Here is a 22,743-nt window from a genome sequence, read left to right on the forward strand (position 1 = left end):
GTTTGTTATCTGTTCTTATACTTATTCCCTTTACATTGAATTCCTCCTTAAGAAGCGTTACAAAATTTCGTCTGTGTAAATGCCACCATTCCTAGATAGTTAAATATCAAGGATTACATCACATTATCTTGCCACCTCTTATAGCAGAAATCTTAAAGAGAATAATTCTGCCGTCTGTTATACATCGTCTCTTCAGTTTTTTATTTGGTTTCTATAATTGTTATTATCATTTGTACCATACTAATTAAGAGCCATAGCAATCATAATTGAAACAATGAAGTGTGTTTATGCAGAACATGTGTACATTTATCGATCTCGTTTGGATGTTGATTTTCAGTAAACATTTGCCAGCACATGCTAGATGGATTATTGATTCGCAACACCCGTAGTCACTTAAATCTTAACGCAATCTTATACTGCCACAAACTATAGTGTTCTCCAGTTAATATGGTACGTGCTTTTCTTCCATATCGCGCTTACTATTTTAGGGGACATGCTGTACTGTGAACAGTATATAATATTCAGAAACATGATCCATCCTTCTAGCCAAATATTTGACAAGACTGGCTCTCTTGCAAGATCCTGTGTTTTCAGTACATCTTGATACTATAGCGCATTTTATGTTAGGCTGAACTGCATTTAGGTGGCAACATTCAGAATCTTTTCCCATTTCATGTTCCTCAAGGTATCCTTGTTCCTCCTGACGTCATTGCCCTGGTCTTCGTATCGCCTTAGGTCGCCCGCTGTAGTAAGAAGTCTACTCAACATAGCAGGAGCCGACATTATCTACTTCATAAATTCTAAATGTTCAGACATTACCTTTCCTACTGCAGCTGTATCGCTCTGACATACTTGTTTCTAAGGAACATTTATAACTGAAAGGAATAAAGTTCACTGTGCCAGGAAACAAGAGACTGCTGGCGATTAAAATTGCATTACCTGGAAGGGTAGCAAACTATGAAAACTTAATTGTGTGTATGTAGTATAGCAGAAAGAAGACGTCATAAAATTTTGATCCAATTTGGAGGTACAAATGGAGCAAAATGTACTACGCAGAGATTCTCCTTTGGCTGAAATCACAGCGTTAATCGGGCTAGGCTCCAAGTCAAACTGAGAATGGAAAACTGAGACGGTTAACTCGTATACTGCCATAACATAAAGACACAATCATCATTCGTAGTGGCAGGTAGGTGACAGTTCGCCGGGAATTTATTATCGGATATTTCCAGTGGGTGAGAAAACTGGAGTGAGTTCCCCGCAGGGCAACAGTCGAACGCCCGCTGTGTTGATGTAGGTCAGGACAGAGTGGCCGACTGTGCTGTGTGCTCTGTACACAGTGGCACCCCGTATCATCACACGTACGGGACAGGTATAACAGTAACGAATGCAGTTTTCCAGTGTTCACTCTTCTCGCACACATAGATGCATCCATCGTGATTATGTACGCAGAAGTGGGCCTCGTATGGCAGCTTTAGTTGTTGTCTGTCTCGTCTTCGGCCACACCCCTGCCGGCGCTTCTGTGTTGCCGTGTTGATTCTAGACTTTAGCCGACTGTTCATGTCGACTGTTTTCTTGCTGAAAAAAGTTTTATTTTCCTGGCTCAACATACGAGAACTGGTTGTACGGTCCAACGTGGTCGAGTGAACAGTATGTCCTCACAAGCGCCAGTCGCATGGGGCCCCTGACACCCGGAGTGGTGTTCAGTATGGCCCCTGTGAACCCACCTACTCCATATGAATCTTTTATTGCAGAAACAGCACTTTTCCACTTTTAGACGCTATGTGAGTTATTCATATTTTCATCTTTGTAGAGGCAATACCTACAGTTTTATGTAGAAAGAACATGTTTACCTTACACCCCGGACTACAGACAGACTGTAAAATTGCAAATTAGTGCAGAAACGTCATTTCTTATGACGAAGTGCTGTTTCAGCTCTAAACGTGTGCATGAGATATCAGCACAGGATGAATTCCGCTACAGACGACTCACCATTAATTTAGTTATTATTCACAACATGAGGGGCAATACAGCAAAATTTTATATGTCATGAGGGGTAGGCTAAGGAAAGGCCAGATGAAGTTTGGTCTTTTATCCTAGGCGTCATTAATAGTTCAAAATGGCTCTGAGAACTATGGGACTTAACATCGGAGGTCATCAGTCCCGTAGAACTGAGAACTACTTAAACCTAACTAACCTATGGACGTCCCACACATCCAAGCCAGAGGTAGGCTTCGAACCTGCAACCGTAGCGGTCGAGCGGTTCCAGACTGAAGCGCCTAGAACCGCTAGGCCACAGCGGCCGGTGAGCGTGTGAGTCGGCCACCTCATTCTCACCAAGCACGACATACTTGCTGCCCCTGTCCATGCTCGATATTTTTAGATTCCCTTCTACAGGTCGAATGTAAATATGCAATCTCACCAGATGTTGTACATTCATTGCTCATCGATGCGCGTCGATTTAATAAGTGTGTGGTGTCTAATCTTTTGGATATGGCAGAAACAACAGACACCACACATCCACATAAGCCTTTTCTTATAATGTGTTTTGCTATAATGCAACAGTACGCCCAAGATAATTCCACCACAGCGAAAAACAGCAAACGTCGCAAGTACAGCATAAGTCGTTTTTACACGTTGACAATCCTCTGATGATGCATTAGTCGGTAACAGCGCTACTTTTTCTCAATAAATAGCATTACTAACACGTTCTGGTTCTACTTTTTCGTAAGAAGTAGCTAATATTCTTACACAGCGTCACGATGGCAATGTTCATAATGATACCCACAACTATTGTAACAACGGTTCTTCTGGGGCAGAAGTAAGCATAATGTTCTTACTCGAAGTGACTTTGTAGAAGAAATTACATTCATCACGTCACGAGACACCCAATCGACAGAAGTGTTACTGGAAGCATTTTACCATCGGAAGTACTTTTCGGCTACGGTACAAATGCGCTCTTCGCCCATTACTCTACCAAGAGACGGCAACAGGAATGCCGGAAGACAGGGAACGTGCCGAAACGGAATTACTGCGAAAAGTGAGTGAACTCGTTTCCTTTTGCCGGAGCCATTTCCTCTGGCGCTATAATTGCTGGCAGTGGCGGGGCGGCAGCCATGTTTAGCGGCCTGGCCGCCCCCGCCGCCAGCAGCATCGCCCTCACCGCCGACGCCAGCGCCCGCTGCGGCGGGCCCCGCGACTAATGAACTCCCCGCCCGCAGAACAAGGCCCTCATTAGCGAAGACCGCCCCCTCTGACGGGCTGACGGCGGGCGCCCGCGCCTGTCCGGCTCACGGCGAGGCACTTCTACCTGTCGCTGCCCACAGAGCGGCCATCAGCCTTCTTGAATCTGTGTGTAGGACCCAGTGTTAAAGACGATAGAGCAAGCGCAGTTAAATTTTACCGTCATTCACGTAATTAACTGACTGCGGTTGTTGGAGTTCGTCTGTCATTTTCTGCGATTACACGAAAGCCCAATTGGTAAGTATGTTAATCGGATGGTAGAATATCGTTGAATGAATTGTACCACTTTTGAGATTTCATTTAACATACCCTCAAGAGCAATTTAACATATTGAGCCGTGTGCGGCTCGCGTTTATGCTGTTCATAGCTTGGCATCTTGTAATAGCGATAGTGGCGTCTCCTTTTCTTAGTGTTCACTGGCACCACTACATTTGCTCACCTTTTCTGTCTGTGAGTGGCAGCAACAGCGCTTATCGATAGTGCGTACTGTGGTAACATCTTTGGAGCGGCCTCTAGTATTTCCGGGTCGTCGTGTTTTGAGGGAGTTGAGTTGCGACGAAGCAGCCAGTAATCGCCCGACTGCTGGCGATACACATGCACTGTCCCACGGAAGGATGTGGTCACGAGAGTGTACGACCACATCGAGGACCGGATTCAGCGAGTTTTAGTTGAACGGACCGTGATATTAGAGTAATGCAACTTCACTTTAATATGTATGTCCGCACTTCGAAGTGACCTCATGGCAATAAGTTGTCAGTCCATGATTTATATTGGGATCTTTCCCGCGCCTGTCTTGAGTGCGGACGACCGTTGGTTGGTCGTTCTGTCGGTCGTCGCAGCGGAGAACGTGCATTTGGTCTTGCGACCGCTTCTGCCTTCTCTGTGTTTGTGCCGACTTATAATTCATCCGTGTTGTTTCACAGTGACTGCTATTAGTATTGTGGGTTGTTGGTTGAATTGTTTTCCAGGATCCGTGTGTATCTTGTGGTTTTGATTGAGCAGTTATTTTAATGCTGTCTGCCTACTGGATTTGGTGAGGAGTTGCGTATGGACATGAGTTCGGTTGGGGCGCAGCAGCGAACAGGTCCGTGCAGTGCGAGGGCAAACCGGTGCCGATGGCGGCGTGCTGCCACTGCCGGATCGAGGAGGGGTAGCTGCGAGAGCGACGACTTCGTTGCACAATGAACCCTGGGCGTTTAAGCTGAGTGAAAAGTTTGCTGTTAATGCAACCTCGACTATTCTGAGATCTCGCCTTCGGTCGGCGGGTTGTTACTCCTAGGGCCGCTGAGCCTGGGGGCAACGAGTGAAGTGTTTCGAGGCGGTGAAATATGCAGCCGTCTTTCTCTATTTGTTATTCATCATTGAATTTAGTATTACTCTTATTAGTGAGGTACAACCAGCGGTATTTTCTCCCTTGTGGCCGCTAACGCCCCAGTTGCCTGCCCTGGAGGTTAGCGTACTTTTCCGGCAGTGTACCTTTCCTCGTCGTGTTGATGCTGTCCGACACGGCGTGTGGTTCGACAGCCTCCTGTATTGTACTGTGCATATTTTTTTGGGAGGTCTACCTTGGTTCTAGTGTTTCCTTCGGCCTTGAGGTTTCTCTGAAGACGTAATTCTATCTGTCTCTTCGTCATTGCCTAAAAATATTCCATCGTTGTACCGGTTATCGGACGTTAGGCGGATTGGTTAGACGGCGGTCGGTCGGTGCTTAAGCTGCCCCTAGTTTCAGTTGCCATCCTGTTACGTGAGTAAAGCTCTTGGCTGCCTGTCTCACCTTGCCTTATGTTTGAGTTACCTTCCCAGGCCGACCCTAGGAACACTTGCTGAGAACCAATTGTCCTGATTCCTTAGATTGTGATGTTTGTTTTAAGGATATTTGTAATTTTCTAGTTATTGTTGGTGTGGCCTTCAACTGAGCAGTAATTTCACTTCTTTCGTTATAAGGCCTTCAGTCGAGTTACAGTAAGTTTTTTTAAAGCAAACTTGTTTTCAAAGCAAGGTATTTGTTTCAAAAGTGCTATATGGAATTGTTTTCCTGTGTTCTAATTCAGGCCTTCGGCCGTTTGTTATCTGAAATTGTTTGTGCCTTCAGCCGAATAATAATTTCACTTCTTTCATAATAAGGCTTTCAGCCGTCATACAGTCAATTGTGTTTCTTTTAAGAGATGGTTTTAAAATTTTAATTTCTTTAAATAAAGTTTACGTATTCGTTGTGCGACCGAGAGTAACTGATTACGGCCCCGTCCACAATCGTAACCTTGTCCTGCTCCATCCTGAGAACCCAGCTCTCACATATAACACAACTGTGGTTTGCTACATACTTCATATGCTCTTAACATCCGAGAAGATGGTAAACTTTGGTCGGAGAAGTTGTATGTGTAGCCGTAGAATTACTAAAGTTTGTTTCATAATGTAGTTTCGTGACAGCTTTATTGACAGTTGAGGAAGCGATGTTATGTGGTGACAGGCTGTTTGCTTCTGTGGGACTCTGTAGGTTATATCATTGTTCATAAAATATGTTTAATCATCAATGGTATTCAGTATGTCATATCTTTGTTCAGAAATCTTTTTTCTTAAGTCATCGCCGGCCGGAGTGGCCGAGCGGTTCTAGGCGCTACAGTCTGGAACCGAGCGACCGCAACGGTGGCAGGTTGGAATCCTGCCTCGGGCATGGATGTGTGTGACGTCCTTAGGTTAGTTAGGCGACTGATGACCTCAGAAGTTAAGTCGCATAGTGCTCAGAGCCATTTGAACCATCTTAACTCATCAATCTTCGATCTAATATAAGCCGCCACAAATTCCACTCCTGTGCCAGCCTCTTAATCTATGACCTCAATTATGTGCTGAATGTATTCTAGTTTCTGTTCTCCTCTACAGTTTATACGCTCTACAGCTCCCTCTGGTACCATGGAAGTTACTCTGTGGGGTTTTAACAAATATTCTACCATCCTCTCTCTTCTTCTTGACAGTACTCTCTATATAATCCTTTCTTCACCGATTCTCCGGAGAACCTCCTCATTCCTTCCTTATCAGTCCATCTATTTTTCAACATTCTTCTGTAGTACCACACCTCAAATTCTTCGATTCTCTTCTGTTTCGGTTTTCCAGCAGTCCATGTTTCATTACTATACAATGCTGTGTTCCAAACATAAATTCTCAGAAATTTGTTCTTCAAATTAAGGCCTATGTTTGTTATTAGTAGACTTCTCTTAGGCAGGAATGAACTTTTTGCTAGACACGTCAGCCTTTAGGCCCTTCTTGCTGCGTCCGTTATTTTGCTGCCTAGGCAGCAGAATTCCTTAACTTCAAATACGAGGGTAACCCCAAAAGTAAGGTCTTCTAATTTTTGTATGTACATAGACGTGTTTGTTTCTACAATGGTTTACATCAGTTTACAGCTTTAACATTTAGCTATTTTTTGACGTAATCGCCATTTCTTTTGATTACATTTTTGTAGACGCTGTGGCAGTTTCTGTATGCCCATGTCATACCAGCTCGCCGCCATGTTGTTCAGAAAGTTATGAACGTCGTCGGACCTGAAATTCTGGGATCACAATTAACGCTGACGGGTACTGTGAGACTCTGAAAAAACTCAAACGGGCAATTCAGAGAAGAGGAATGTCGAGAAAGGGCGTACATATTCTCCATGACTGCGCGCGCCCACACATCGCTCGGCAAACCGGTGCTCTCCTGCAACAGTTTCAGTGGAACATAATCACCCACCCACCCTACAGTCCTGACTTGACGACCAGTGACTATCACCTGTTCACTAGGTTAAAAGAACATTTGGCCAGAAAGCGACTCAGCTCCGACGACGAGGTTAAAGAAGCGGTTCATAACTTTCTGAACAGCATGGCGGCGAGCTGGTATGACATGGGCATGCAAGAGCTGCCACAGCGTCTACAAAAATGCATCGACAGAAATGGTGATTATATCGAAAAATAGCTAAATGTTCAAGCTGTGAACTGATGTAAACCATTGTAAAATTAAACATGTCTATATACTTATAAGAAAATAGGAGACCTTACTTTTGGGATTACCCTCGTTCTTCGTGATCACCAATCTTGACGTTAAGTTTCTCGCTGTTCCCATTTCTTCTAATTTTCTTTACTTTCGTTTTTCTTCGATGTACTCTCAATACATATTCTGTACTCATCAGACTGTCCATTTCCAGTCAACACATGCTGTAATTCTTCTTCATATTCACTAAGGACAGCAAGGTCATCAGCGAAACTTATGACAGATATCTTTTCACCTCGAGTTTTAATTCCAGTACTGATCTACCCTTTATTTCGCTCATCGCTTCTTCGATATGTAGATCGAACAGTAGGTCCTACCACTCTTTTTATTCGTATCATTCGTTCTTGGTTCACCACTCCTATTCCGTCTTTGCTCTTGTACATATTGTATATTATCCGTCTTTCTCTATAGATTACCTCTATTTTCTCAGAGTTCGAAACTCTGCACATTTTACTTTGTCGAACGGTTTTTCCATGTCGACAAATCCTATGAACGAGTTTTGACTTTTCTTTAGTCTTGCTTCCAACGTCAAAATTGCCTCTCTGGTGCCTTTACCTTTCCCAAAGCCAAACTGGTCATCATTCAACACATCTTCAATTTTCTTTTCCATTTTTCTGTATATTATCCTCGTGAGCTGTCAAGCTGAGTGTGCGATAGTTCTTGTACTTGTGAACTCTTGCAATCTTCTGAATTGTGTGGATGATATTTTCCTTCCGAAAGTCAGATGGTATATTGCCAAATTCATATACCAACGTGAATTGTTGTGTTTTGCCACGTTCCCCAACGATTTTAGAAATTCTCAGACGTTTTACATTCTGATTCCAATGCTGTACCCGCTATCTTTTCCGTATCGACTCCCGTTACTTCTTCTTTCACGTCATCAGATAAGTCTTCACCCTCATAGAGGCCTTCAGTGTACTCTCCCCACCTGTATGCTATTTCCTCTACACTAAAACTTTCAGACGTAGGTCATTTCGCGTCCCAGCCCGTAGAACGTTATCCTTTCGTTGCTTATTCGCTCTTTTTCTCAAGCGTATCTCCCTCTTTGCAGTCCGCTCCCGGAGATCCGAATGTGAGCTAGTCCGGAATTTTTTACCGATGGAGAAGTCATCATGACACTTGTTTTATTACAGGCCACATGTCCCTATAAGTGATGCAGTGATTTCATTTGCCTTCTTCATCCTCGCTCCCTTGATCATCGCTGATTCTTCCGTCGTTAGGTGGAATTTTCCATCCCAGGGGCGCAAGGGTTCCCTGGACTCTTATCCAATCCTCCGCCGTTTTTGACATGATCTTTGGAAGAATGAGTGTGACTTCTTATGTTAGAAGTCGTAGGCCGCCATTGGTGTTTTTTATTAAAAATTGCGGACCCAGGGCAAAGAATATTTAGATTAAACAATCAAAGATGCTGCCCCCAGACTGAGGGTGTTATCTTCTTACCATATATGCCATATAATAAAGCTTGCAACAATAAAAGTATGACCTACAGAATACCATAGAAGCAAACAGCCCGTAACCACATAACATCGCAGACTAAGCTGTCAATACAGCTGTCACCGGACGTCGTTATGAAAGAAACTTCCATAACTCTACAACTACGCAATTAACTGCTACAACAAAAGTGTAACATCTACTGTAGCTAAAACAAGATTAAAGAAGCTAACTTACGCAACACCGTGACAGAAACTTAGACATCCATATCATATGGATACCAAGACCACCTGATGTACGTAGAAAATCACTGTTATATAATACTTTAAATTATCTGCTTAAAAGTTGGAGGTATCGTTCCAAACTATGTACTTCTTACAGATAACGCGAAGAAGGAAATCACTCCGAAATAGGTCTACAGTAATGAACGATATAATCAAACTCTCCAGCGTCTTTCGTCTCATAAGACGGCTGGCTCTGAGCACTATGGGACTTAACATCTATGGTCATCAGTCCCCTAGAACTTAGAACTACTTAAACCCAACGAACCTAAGGACAGCAAACACCCAGCCATCACGAGGCAGAGAAAATCTCAGACCCGGCCGGGAATCGAACCCGGGAACCCGGGCGTGTCTCATAAGATAAATAAGAATGTCGTTCTACGTCATCCACGACGCAGCAGCCCCAGATGTGTGCAAAAACGTACGTACTGGTCTGAGTTTAAGGAAATCTACCATAGTTTAGTTCTTGCATCAGTATATGCAGAGATTCCATTGTAACTTTTTCGCTTCTTTTCTGGCCCTTACACATCAGTTTACATTTTGCATTTGATGCATCTGTTCATTTTCTCCATTCTATCGCCATCGCGTACATCGCTTTACCATTCCTCAGTTTCACGAATTACTTTCTATGGTGGCTTCCCCACAAAGTTTCGAAAATACTTCCTTTTCACAGATGGATCTACAGTTCTAGATTTCTTCTCGTCAGTTTCGGTTACCTTGTTTTGCACGGACTGCTCATCATCTCACTCCGTGGCCATCCTCTTCTTGTTCTTAGGGCTTTCATCAGTTTCATGAATTTGGCGACGTTCCGTACATGAACACCATCAGCCCACTTTTTGTCTGCCGTTTGTTTTTCTGCCTCAAATTAAGAAGGAATCCGTTCCGTTTTGCCGTGGTGACGTTTTCTTACGTCTGACATGCTTATAATGAACACCATATCCTCAAATGTAAAAATATGCCGTATCCATACGTTTTCAACACCGTTAAAAACCACAGCAGACCTGCCAAAAGTTTGTAGACAGCCGTCACCATTTTTGTTTTTATTTTCAGCGTGCCTCTTAACTGTTGCTTAGGGACAGATTACATGCGTGAAAATTCATTTAACTCGTGATCCCCATTTAGATATAATGCTGCAGATAAATGCAATTCATCCTTGCACCACTTTCCATAACGCTTTTCTGTTGCCATACTCTAATAAATCATAATTAATTAATTAATAACTTAGGATAAAGAAAGCATTAGAAAATTCCCTACATAATTTGTAAACACAGTACTAATAATATTAAAAGCATTTTAAAAGCTCACTACATGACCCACTTTCTTAAATTTTACTCGTACAATGTGAAAACTTGTGATGAGACATTGTAAGCGTCGTCATCTCTTTTCCTTTGTCGATTTACTACAAACGAACCTCAACGAATACGTTCCCATGACCATCTGAGAAGTAAATTTATCTCTTGTTATAAAATGGAACACCTACAGCCGCCTTTACGGTGTTATTTATTATATGGATAACAGTTTCGGTGCTCCAGTGCACCATCTTCAGTCTTTAACTGACGCTGAGGGGGTTAATTCCACACATGTACACACCCTCAGCGTCAGATAATGTCGGAAGATGGGCACTGAGCACCGAAACTGGTATCTATATAATAAATAACATCGTAAGGACCACTCAAGTCGCTCAGACTTCCAGTCATATGGATGGACATAAGAAAATTTTATTTCACGTATATTCACATATAAGTGAAACATCGATTTGCCATTTACCTTCTAACAGTAATTCCCTTCGACACGACACAGAAAGTTAGATGAAAACTACAAGAAAATTAACACTCTCTTCAGTCGACTTGTTCCTCAAGAAGGACGTAGTTCACAGTGAGCTCACTAAATGTCCAATAGTACATGAGATACTAATTCCACAACAGTAGTACAAATCAGTATCCGGTATAGAAAAGTATCTCTCTCTTTATATTCAACCTCAGCGAACAGCTTTATTTGGTTAATGAACGTCGGCGAAATTTCCGACGTCGTACCTCGACCGCAGGGGGGCTACCATTTCCCTTGATAAGAAAATTTTAGGAAATTTACATACTCCAACAACTATACTTGCTGAGATTAGTGTGCGTAGCTTTCCCTGTGTCCCTGTGATGGGTCATTTGGTAAGGATAATAATCGGGTGTGTTTGGCCTTACTGAGTAGTTTTATTTGGTTTAAAACCGTTAGATAATGCTGTAGTGAACGGCCGTCGAACGTTGACGGTGGGGAGAATTACATCTCCCGGACTGATGGTGACTGGTGAGTGTATTATTGAGCCGTTTGTAGACGCCAGTAGGTAGGTTTACGTAAGTGCTCCTCTGGACCCCCATACACACTACGACAGACCCGTCAATAACCATAAACATTCTGCGGAAGACACATGGCCATAAAGTGTGAGGCGACGGGCTAGCTTGTTCAGTCCGACTGATCCGGTGGCCAGAGAAGCAATGGAAACCATTCAACCGAAATGGAGAGTGCGCAGGCGCGACGGTTGTGTGTGTAGGGTGGGGAGACGGGCCGCCAGGCTGCCAACTGTTAGTGCGGGTTTATTACGGAGTCGGTGAAGTTCCAGCACTTCGCCAAGTGCCTCCTCATTACCACTCATTACCACAAATTCCTCCACTTCCCTCCTATCTTTACGTCAATAACTGTTATACTCATCCGAGCTCGAGCAGTTCATAAGTTACCCACACCACAATATTCAACACACGACACAGTCTCAGTAGTTTGAAATCTTCTCGCAATAAATTAACATGACAACTGTCATAATGAGCAGTAGCATAGAAGTAGTAATGTAATTTCCAAGTGTCTGTCTCCATACAATGACTATCTTCTTAATTTGTACATGATTGTATGTGCATTTTCTTACCTGCAAGCGATCTCTATGTAGAGCCTTGTAAATGGCTTCAAATATATCAAGTATAATTTTCTCAAATGCCTGTGGTGATAGGACAGCAGAAAACGGCAGGCCCACCAAATGTATCCCCGTAGGTAAGGACCCCAGAACTGTTATAATCCATTCATCAAAATTATCGCATTTCTCGTCATCGTATTATTTTGTCAATTAATTCTGGCAGCAATGACAGCAGTTGTATGTACTTTCGTCCATTCTAACGTATTCATGCCGACTTTTAGGAGCTAGTTACAGTTGAGTAAATTCACGAGTTTATACATTTGTTTCTTCAACAACCACTTCCTACATCGCATCTTCTGTTTTCTTTCCCCTCATTTCTTCATTTTGTTACTCGCTACTAACACAGCTAAAACAAGAATGATGAGCACGTCTTCTCCGCTGGGATACATGATGGAAGAAGCTCTCGGCTTTTCGGCGGCCTTTCAACAAAAGACGTATGAGGCCTTCGGCCGGTAATCTTCAGGTGGACTGTGCAGACATAACTGACAGGCCATCGAGGAGCATCTGACATAACCTCCATTGCCATGTTTACGGTAGCTTGAGTAGTTGTTAAACCATAGCGGCTCATGGAACTCCAAGGCTGTTGTTGAATACAAAAAGCGTGTTTGTCCGTTGCCTGCAAAGTGTTGCTTCTCCTTCGAAAAGTGTTATTTATGGTTTGTGAACGACAGTTGCAGCAAAATATTCACGGCGGAGTAGGAGTCGTTATTGTTGATGTTTATGATATACAGTCGAAAAAAAGTGTGGATAGGTACGGTCGTCCGTTATAAGGTGGTGTGGCCGACCCGAGTATGGATGGCCAGCACAAAAAGAGCTAATAGATGGCAAAGCCAGCCAGTGAGTAGCAAGGAAGAAGAGTTCGACATTTCTACCTGGACCGGCGGGAAAGATTGTAGACACAGTCTTTGCAACGTAAAGTGAACAGTCGAGGGGAATTCACTATAGTTAATTTACGGGAGACTGGAAGGAATTCTGTGGGTAGGGAAGCGGAGGACGGTAGCTCCCTTTTGCTCTGACCACTTTCAAAGAGAGCCCCGAAGTTTCTACAGTTGTTACTGGGATAAGTCTTATACATCAGGAGTGAAGCTGACTCAGCAAGAAGGTTCACAATGAAGCCTGTTTTGTAACTTGAGAATAAAAAAAGAGCTTCTCATTTAATATCTATTGGCGTGAACTTTTTACTAATTAGTCCCTTCATTTTATATGCTTTCTCAGCACTTCGTGGTGTTCTTGTGTTTGAGGTGGGCAGTAATAACCACGTATGCTGTAAATATTATAGTGAAAGCAAAACGATGACAGATAACGTGGTTGATTGACTGCAAGGTTTTGGAGAGGGGACCAAACAGCGAGATCATCGGTCCAATCGAATCAGAGAAGGATAGGGAAGGGAGTCGGCCGTGCCCTTTCATAGGAACCATCCCGGCATTTGTCTGAAGCGATTTAAAGAAACCACGGTAAACGTAAATCACGGTGGCCGAACGCGGGTTTGAACCGCCGTCCTCCCAAATGCGAGTCCAGTGTACTAACCACTCCACCACCTCGCTCGGTAGACAGCGTGTGACTAAATAAAAAATGGATTGCTTAACATTTTGTTGCGTTACTGTGTAAGTATGGACACCTTCCTGAGAAGGTGAGTGACGGACACGGTGGATTTGCAGACAGCTTACTGTTGCTCATTGAAGAGAGACCTATCTGTGAAATGCTAATGACTGACAGAAAGGGTGCATCATCATCATCATCACAGTGCGATGCCAGAGAGAAGAGCCCATTCACAATGCGACAGCTCCACCGACTCGCTCGCCGATCTGTCAGACTATGCGTGGACACTGGCGACTGCCTAGCAGATCCTACCCAGCCTGCACTCACGGATCGTGTGTCGGCAGGTAGCGGTCGGGTCTACGACGTACAGTTTCGCAGGTCGAACCAACACACCTGACAGCACACTCATCGCCCATACATAGACGAACGGGTTGGGACAGATTTGCTCTGTGAAAAAGTCATCAGATTGGTCCTCCTGTGTATGGTGAACCTGAGGCCCACAGCTAGCTGACCACAGGATTTTGGGGGAGCCTAAGACATTCTGCCCTAGCATTTTTTAAAAATTTTCTTTATTGTTTTATTTTTTTATTTATTTTTGTGAACCATTAGTCATCTGAATGATTTGATACGGCCAGCCAAGAAATTCTCGCCTACCCTAACCACTTGCACCCTACGTCCGCAGTATACTATTTCTTGGATGTATTTAAATCTGTCTTCCACTACGGTTTGTACCCTCTAGATATTCATCTAACACCATAGAGGTTACTCCGTGATGCGGTATCACATATCCTGTCATCCTGTGCCTTCATCTGGTCGGTGTCTTCCATGTGTTCGCCGATTCTGAAGAGAATCACCTCATTCTTTATCTTATCAGTCCATCTCGTATTCATTATTCTTCTGTAGCATCATATCTCAGTCCATTCGTTTCCGCTCCGTTCTGTGTTTCCTACTGAACATGATTCACTGCCGTACAATGCTGTGCCCCAAACGAACATTCTCAGATATTTTTCCCTCAGATTAAGACCTATTTTCGATACTAATTGACTTCTCTTGTCCAATAATGCCGTCTTTACCTGAGCTAGTCTGCGTTTTATTCCATTCTTTCTTCATCCATAATGGATTATTTTGCTTCCATGTTGATGTTAAGTTTCTCACTATTCTCACTTCTGCTACGACTGATTATCTTTGTCTTTTTGCAGTTTTCTCTTAATCCATATTTAGTATTGATTAGCCTGTTCAGTCTATCCAGCTGATCCTCTAATTCTGCTTCACTCCCACCCAGAATAGCAGTTTCATCAGTGAATCTTGCCGTTCATATCCTTACACGCTGAGTCTTAACCCTAATCATGTACGTTTCATTTCCGTCATATTTTTTTCGATGCGTAGTTTGAACATTAGCGACAAAAGCAAGAGTCCATTCAATCCGAGGACGTCGTTCTTGGTCTTATTGTCTTAATGATCCCTCTTGGTTTTGTGTACGTTGAAAATAACCCCTCTTTTACTATGACTTACGACTAATTTTCTCAGAATTTCGAAAGTCTTGCACCGTTTTACATTGTCGGACGCTCTTTCGAAGTCGACGAATCCTCAGCTGCCCGTTAAGGGTCTTAATCCGATTTAGTAACACAAAGCGACCGAAGTATTCAGTTACTGACAGTTGTCAATTATCCACCATTCGCCGAGGCCACAGCGCGTTACACTAGGCTTTTCGTATTAAGTGCATTGTGCTGCCACCTACTGCCAGGTACTCCCTGTCAACGACCTCAGTAGTCATTAGACATCGTGAGAGAGCAGAATGGGGCGCTCCGCGGAACTCACCGACTTCGAACGTGGCCAGGTGATTGGGTGTCACTTGTGTCATACGCCTGTAGGCGAGATTTCCACACTCCGAAACATACCTAGGTCCACTCTTTCCGATGTGATAGTTACGTGGAAACATGAAGGGACACGTACAGCACAAAAGCGTACAGGCCGACCACGTTTCTTGACTGACTGAGACCGTTGACAGTTGACGAGGGTCGTAATGTGGAATAGGCAGACATCTATCCAGACCATCAGGCAGGAATTACAAACTGCGAGTACTATGACATTTAGGCGGGAGGTGAGAAAACTTGAATTTCATGGTCGAAGGGCTGCTCATAAGCCACACATCACGCCGATAAATGCCAAACGAGGCCTAGTTTGGTATAAGGAGCGTAAACATTGGACGACTGATCTATGGAAAAATATTGTGTGGAGTGATGAATCATGATACACAATGTGGCGATGAGATGGCAGGGTGTGGGTATGGCGAATGCCAAGTGAGCGTCATATGCCAGTGTGTGTAGTGCTAATAGTAAAATTCGGAGGCGGTGGTGTTATAGTGTGGTCATATTTCATGCACCCCTTGTTGTTTAGCGTGGTTCCATCACAGCACAGGCCTACATTTACGCTTTAAGCACCTTCTTGCTTCGCACTGTCGAAGAGCAATTTGGGGATAAGGATTGCATCTTTCAACACGATCGAGCACCTGATCATAATGCACTGCCTGTGGGAGAGTTCTTACATGACATTAACATCCCTGTAGTGGACTGGTCTGGACAGAGTTCTGACCTGAATCCTACAGAACACTTTTGGAATGTTTTGGAACGCCAGGCCTCACATGCCGACATTGATACTTATCAGTGCAGCACTCCGTCAAGAATGGCCATTCCCCAAGAAACCTTCCAGCACCTGCCTAAACGTATGCCTGCGAGAGTAGGAGCTGTCATCAAGGCTAAGGGCAGGGCAACACCATATTGAATTCCAGCATTACCGATCGAAGGCGCCATGAACTTGTAAATCATTTTCAGCCGGGTCTCCTAATACTTTTGGTCACATAGTGTGTATCAAAAGCAGCGAACCATCAAACAAGCCGATAAACATTATTCCCCACCGACTATCAATTCTTCGACGCAGGCAACCGACACAAGAACTGGATGAGGTCAAATCGCGAAGGTAGATCGCTATACAACCAATAGCATCTAGTAAACCTAGTCATTCTGCCATGTCAGACCAGTCAAATCCCCATGGGGGCCAAGATCCCACATGTATTTCCTGTATTTTAATAAACTGCTCTTTGAAATTACTATTCCCCTTTTCTTCTCAGTTAGTCAGATGTACTGTCAATACCTGGGACTGGAAGTGTCGTTCTAGCCACTAGGTGACGTTCGGTTTCATTCTTGACGTTCAAGCCTAGTGGCTCCATAACAGGAATAATTAATTCTACCCCCCCCCCCCCCCCCCCCCATGTAAGAGCAAGCTCACTTTACCACACTTATGGCATCCAGTGTGGGGCTTGACAGAGCAGTAGTAGTATGTAGAACTGAGTTGAAAAGAACAGGTTTACTACTCAGTGCTGGATGTTAACTGTTGTGGTGGAATTTTATTTCGAAATTAATTGCTGAATGCGAATTCCTTGACACAAAGGCCTATCAGCAACAGTTATTTCTGCAAACCATTCTTTATTTGTACATGCCAAGTGCGAAGTGATACCGATAAACAAAGTACGCTATGCTACATACTGTAGTGTGGCGTTGGAGTGTGGATGCAGATGTTAACCGGCTGCTATGTTGGCTACACATCTGTCTGCAATTGACTGCTCAGATACTGCGTCTACACACGTGCCATACACTGTATACATCCCCTTCATTCCGGTGTTATTTCGTCACATCTTTAAACAGAACATGCCTTCCTGTGAGTTTTGAGCGTAGAACTCTTACCGTGACATATGTTTTAAACAGTACTCACTCAAGATGCGTCTTCTGCACGTCAAAGTCGACGAAGACGATGTGCACGACGTCGTGCGGCCCGCCCACGAAGCTGTAGAGCAGGCAGTCGATGTCTGCTGGGTAGGGGCGCGGGTAGTCGGGGCTGCTGAAGGCGCCGAACTCCTTTCCAAATGTGCTCGTGAACAGCACGCACTCGCAGCCTGCAGGGAGAGAGGTCGCAGTTAACCATTCATCGGAAAAATTACACCGTTTCATCAACACATATTTAACCATCTCTGTTGTAACAAACTTTGACAAACAAACCATTAAACAACGTTACTACATTATGAAAACTACAACACCATGATGGATACCCGTATATGAAATTTTGCTTATTGTGTATATACAGTGTAGCAGGAAGAATACATTTATAAATTGTTCGGTGATACAGGACTATACATGGTGCGAAATTCAGCATACAGAGAAGCAACTTCTGGCAGCAACAACGGCTCTAACGTGCGTGGGCATCAAGTCGAACTGAATTTCGATGACAGAATTAGGGACATGTATGCATGCATGGTCTCGTGGTGATATGATTTAATAAAATTTTCTCGGGCTTCCAGCCACGTCGAGTGGTTAGAATCCCACGACCTTCCGACCGAGCCATTGTCGAGTGGTGAATGACTGCCGCGTCGTCTTGGCCTTGCCATTATATAGCCGCGCTACTAGCTTTGGCGGCGCTGCTGCTCTCTTCCTCGCCGGATATGGTAATCTTCTCGTCCCGCGTCCGTCGCACCCGCTTCAGCCTCGCGATGGCAGGGTCCCAGGCTGTGCTGAGCTGCAAAGCGCCGTCCTTGTTGATGATATTTTCAGATATTTTTATTTCTTGAACCTCTTTCTTAATGCTATCCCCAACTCCCTCCGTCTTCATAATGAAAGATGTTACGTCGAATAGAACACGGTGTCAATTTTTCAAAGCGTGTTCTCTCATGGCTGATTTTTCAGGATAGTGTAGGCGTAACCACCTGCTTGTTCCTTCCAGCGTTGCCCCAGTGGATACTCTTTGGCCGCCGTAGCTACAGCCACATCGAGATGGTATTTTGTACACTGTAGGCGTGTGAAGCAACATAATCCTTCAGTCTTCGAGTGCTGTCGTATTTTTCCTGGGAGCCTGAACACTATGAGATATTGTGTCACTTCAGGAGCAGGCTAATCTTACCCGACAGAGAGAGACAAAAACGCTGTTAAGTCCCATAGTGCTCAGAGCCGTTTGAACCATTTGAACAAAAACGCAAGCTTCTTGTGGTGTTTTCCCTGAATGTCCCATCAGAGATAGCCTGTGATGTCTGACGGTGATTGTAACCGTTTTCCCGGAAGACTTTTCGGAGGTGGCTTATTCTAGAGCAGATTTTCAGGACGTCAAGGAGAGGCAACGCAGCACCTGCTTCCATCGTAAACCTAATGTAGTCATGAATGCCATTCTCCCAGGTTTTCATGTCCTGGTGGCGAGATGACAAAAGTGCCGTCGGCGTAAGGATAAAATCAACTTGGCTTATCTGAAGAAGTGTCCAAAGCGAAGCCTTCAAATTTGTCCATAAGAAGGTAGGCTATGGATGGAGCTGATGGACCTTCTATTGCCACACCGCCCGACTGGTGGAAACACTGGCCTCCATACAGGAAATACGGTGAAGTCAACCTGTGCTTGTGAAAGTAGAGAGATATTTGTAGAACGTACTGGCAATGGCATCATTCTGTATCGATACAGGTCTGGACAGAAAGGGCAACATATAAGGTGCACGCAAATGAGACCTAGACAGATGGAAAAAATAACTAATTTATTATTTGAAAAGTAATTGGCATAAATGTTAAAACATTTGTCCCGCTGTGAGACAATAAGATCAATGCCTCCATGGGAAAATGCTTGCGGTTGCCTGTGGTGTCATGATTATACCCAGTCGTGCACATCTTCCTCCTAAGCAAATCGATCCCTCGAATGTCTATCTTCAGAACTCCAAAAGTATTGAAATCGCATGAGGGGGAATCGGGTATTCATGGATGAAGTTTAAGGGCCTCACCGTAAAGCGTAGTTGAAACTGTCTGGGCAAAATCGTTCTGTTGGAGAATAATGCCCACCCACATGTTGCAAAGATTGTTTTGACTACGCTGCAAAAGTTTCGGTGAGAAGCTCTTACACGTCCTCTATACAGTCCTGCAGTCTCTCAATATGATACGTGAATAAAGGACATTAGCGGTCGGCGATTTGCTTCAGACGAAGAGGTGCACACCTGAGTACAGTCTTGGTTCCGTACGCAACCACGAACATGTTTCCTCGAAGGTATTGACCGTCTTGTCTCACAATGGGATGAATGTATTATCACTTACTGCTGTCATTTCAGCAATAATTAACAGTCTGCTTACATTTTTACCATGCTTGTCATTTTCATTTCACTTGTCTTACATGAGTCTCCTATGTTGAAAGAGCTCGAAGATAGGGACGGGTCACCAGTCTTAGCACGCTAGAAATGTAACGAGTGCCCTCCAAATTACCGAAACTGGTGAGATAGTGCTGGTAACGCAGTGGCACCTCATACCATCACACCACTGCGTAATGGTTTCTTATACAATGTTTTTACAGAGTCTCAGGGCGATAGATGACATCATGGGTAACAACTGTTGCAGACAACAGTTCTCTGACGTTTCCCGGCAGCGTTTGTCGTTATTTAGTACTCGTGGGCCTTGGGGCGACGATACTTCACCGAACTAGCCGGAACTGCTAGCGAGGTGTGCTATTCGAGCAAAATGACAGAATGCTTTCCAAAAGCTGAAGAATGAGTGCGTCTAAATGGAGAAAAATACTCTGGAAGCGAATCAGGAAGTTCAATTTGGCTGGGCCTGATCCTTCTCATATAGAGCAGATGACTGAACTATAGGTGACACGAAAGGTTATAAGTGTGCCGCAGGGTGCCTATGTCCTGCCGCCTCTCAGCGGCTCGAATGCAGAAGGATACCCAACGTCGCGGGAAGTGTCAGTAAACGATTATTAAGAAAACTTGTTCTCCATCTTGTTCTTCATCACCCCTAGACGTTTGATGCAAAGGCTTTGAAACACCCTGTGTACATGATATATATGATATTAGCCCTAATTCACAATGTGGTTCCCCTGTGTTGTGTACATAGTTCCGCGTAATCAGCGCGTGCACAACTTTCCCACTAGAGCGCACCCCGCTACGCACAAAACAGCGCAGGCGCAGCGCTCTTCCGTCTCCGCTCTACGAGATGGCGCTGCCATTAAGACGGACCAAATTCTGCTTCCGCCGATCCGCGTATTAATATGTAATGCAGCCAATGAGATTGCTGCTAACGTAGAATCTTTTCTCCTCGCGGAGCACACTCGCGCAGTGATACATGAAAGCACAAGATATTATAACGAGTGTACAGACCTCCGATTAGTCAGTCTGTACCAGTCTGTGGTTAAGTTTCAGTCTGCGCCTAATAGAATTACCATATTCCTGTACATAGCCATGAAGATAAATGAATAGACACTTTGTCAAGTATCAGAGATATGTGAGAATAAGATTAACGTACCAAGACCAAAGGAACTTCAAATTGTCAATTGAAAACAGCATCCAGAATCAAGTTACGTAATATCTATGATTTTTATTATTTTAATAAATGTGTGTGAAAATTAATCAAGTTCTGTTTAAAGCTGGTCACCGTCAATCTGCTACTCTAAGAGTGCAAGTGGTATTTCTGTCGTCTGACACGCTGCGATAAGACCACGAGACATATTGCTGACACTCGCCTACTTCGTTAGAGCGACAGGTCAAATAATCTGATGGTGTGTGTGTGTACTGCAGGTCTTACAGTACGCACACCACACTCTGAAATGTTAATAATCAGTATATACAAGTAGATTGGTTAGACGAATGTTGCACGCTGCTTTTCTAGCGTTGAGATTTTAAAGACCAGCAGAGTTTATGAACAGCTGCCGGATGTGGCCAATGACCAGTTCTAGTGTCGAAGTACTGGTTCCATCTGCCACCGACATCCCTGGCGTTCTCTTTATCTTTATACGGATAGTTGCGTGTTCTTGGCTCTTCAGTATAGAAAGTGGAATCAAAATACCCTTAATAGGCAAGTGATGATCGAAGGTATTGCTGTGTCAGAAATCTACGGATTCCAGTCACTGAATGTTGGCACCTGTTTTGAATGGACTAAACATAAGAATCTTCTAACATGTCGGTCATGGGGTCGGGGGATGGTGGAATATAACGCCGAAACTGGTTGCTTGATAAAATAACAACAGGAAATTTAGACTGGTAAAAGATGTTTTCAGTCGACACTCTTCCTGGCTTTCGGCCGAGAAAAGCCTAAGAATTGCAACGTACGGCATAATACTCGCCTGCAACACGGCACCGTTCCGCAGCTGCCTGCTGGACAACTTTGAATTTGTTGGCGCGAGCACTAACAAGGGGAGGCCGCCAATTGTGAAATTTAGATTCGATTCATACTGCGCACAATAAAAGCTCATGGCCAGAGGTGTAATGTGGCAAAGTACCAAGACGCACTTCTCAGCCGTTGTCGAGAAAATCGACAGTTAAAAGAAACCGTTGTCGTGAAATACTCTCTACGATTAATAATTTTCTAGAGCGTCGTGGCGCAGCGGTAAGCGCTCAGGTTAGGAATCCGAAGCTCGCCGGATCGAATCCCGCGCCATGTAACCTTTTTTTTGTATTTGTTTTTTGTAATTCATATATATATATATATATATATATATATATATATATATATATATATAAAATTCCCGGCAATCAGTTGCAACAATTACGCATATAATAAGTTGTTGAAAGTCGTTTGTCGTGGAAAAACTGGCGACTTCGAACATCATTATGTTTTCCGCAAACAAAGTTGAATTTCACAAATGTTATTAATTGTCTTCATAATGTTAACCACGTATAGTTAACGGAAGACGTAGAAACGGTATTCCGAAACGAATACGTATAGCGTAAGTCAAACGTTCGAATTAGAATAGAGACCCCACGAACACAAATTTGCTGCGGAAGGTATGAAATATAAACTCCGTTACTCGCTCGTTACACTTGGACAGATGTTGAATGGACCGAAACGAGCCGCCGCATAACAGCGTAGTTGCCTGCTAACTTCGAAAGAAGGTAGATGCGGTCCCTAGCGCAACTTATAACATCGTCTAAAGTCAGTGCGGACGGGAGAGCTTTGGTACACCCTGTTAAAAAAACGGAAAAATGGAGGCGGTACAATTGGAGAGAGATCCGCTTTCACCAACATGCATAAGCAATTCATTAATAGTATATATATATATATATATATATATATATATATATATATATATATTTGAATTACAAAAAAACTAATTTAAAAAATTGCAACGCGCGAGATTCGATCCGGCGACCTTCGGATTACGAATCCGAGCGCTTATCGCTGCGCCACGACGCTATAGAATTTTATTAATCGTAGGGAGTATTTCACCACAACGGTTTCTTTTGACTGTCGATTTTCTCGACAACGGCTGAGAAGT

At 43.8% G+C, this 22,743-nt stretch overlaps 1 protein-coding gene across 2 annotated transcripts in view; it reads right to left on the bottom strand.

Annotated features, from left to right (window-relative positions):
- The window catches only part of LOC124777382 (suppressor of lurcher protein 1-like), a 726,507-nt gene that overhangs the window by 416,641 nt on the left and 287,123 nt on the right, over positions 1 to 22,743 (bottom strand). For both annotated transcript variants that reach the window (XM_047252770.1, XM_047252771.1), the window contains exon 4: positions 17,230 to 17,410. In XM_047252770.1, the coding sequence (XP_047108726.1) occupies positions 17,230 to 17,410 (181 nt within the window). The remainder of the gene's footprint in view (positions 1 to 17,229; positions 17,411 to 22,743) is intronic.

This window comes from Schistocerca piceifrons, chromosome 2 (assembly GCF_021461385.2).
Source record: "Schistocerca piceifrons isolate TAMUIC-IGC-003096 chromosome 2, iqSchPice1.1, whole genome shotgun sequence".
NCBI lineage: Eukaryota > Metazoa > Arthropoda > Insecta > Orthoptera > Acrididae > Schistocerca > Schistocerca piceifrons.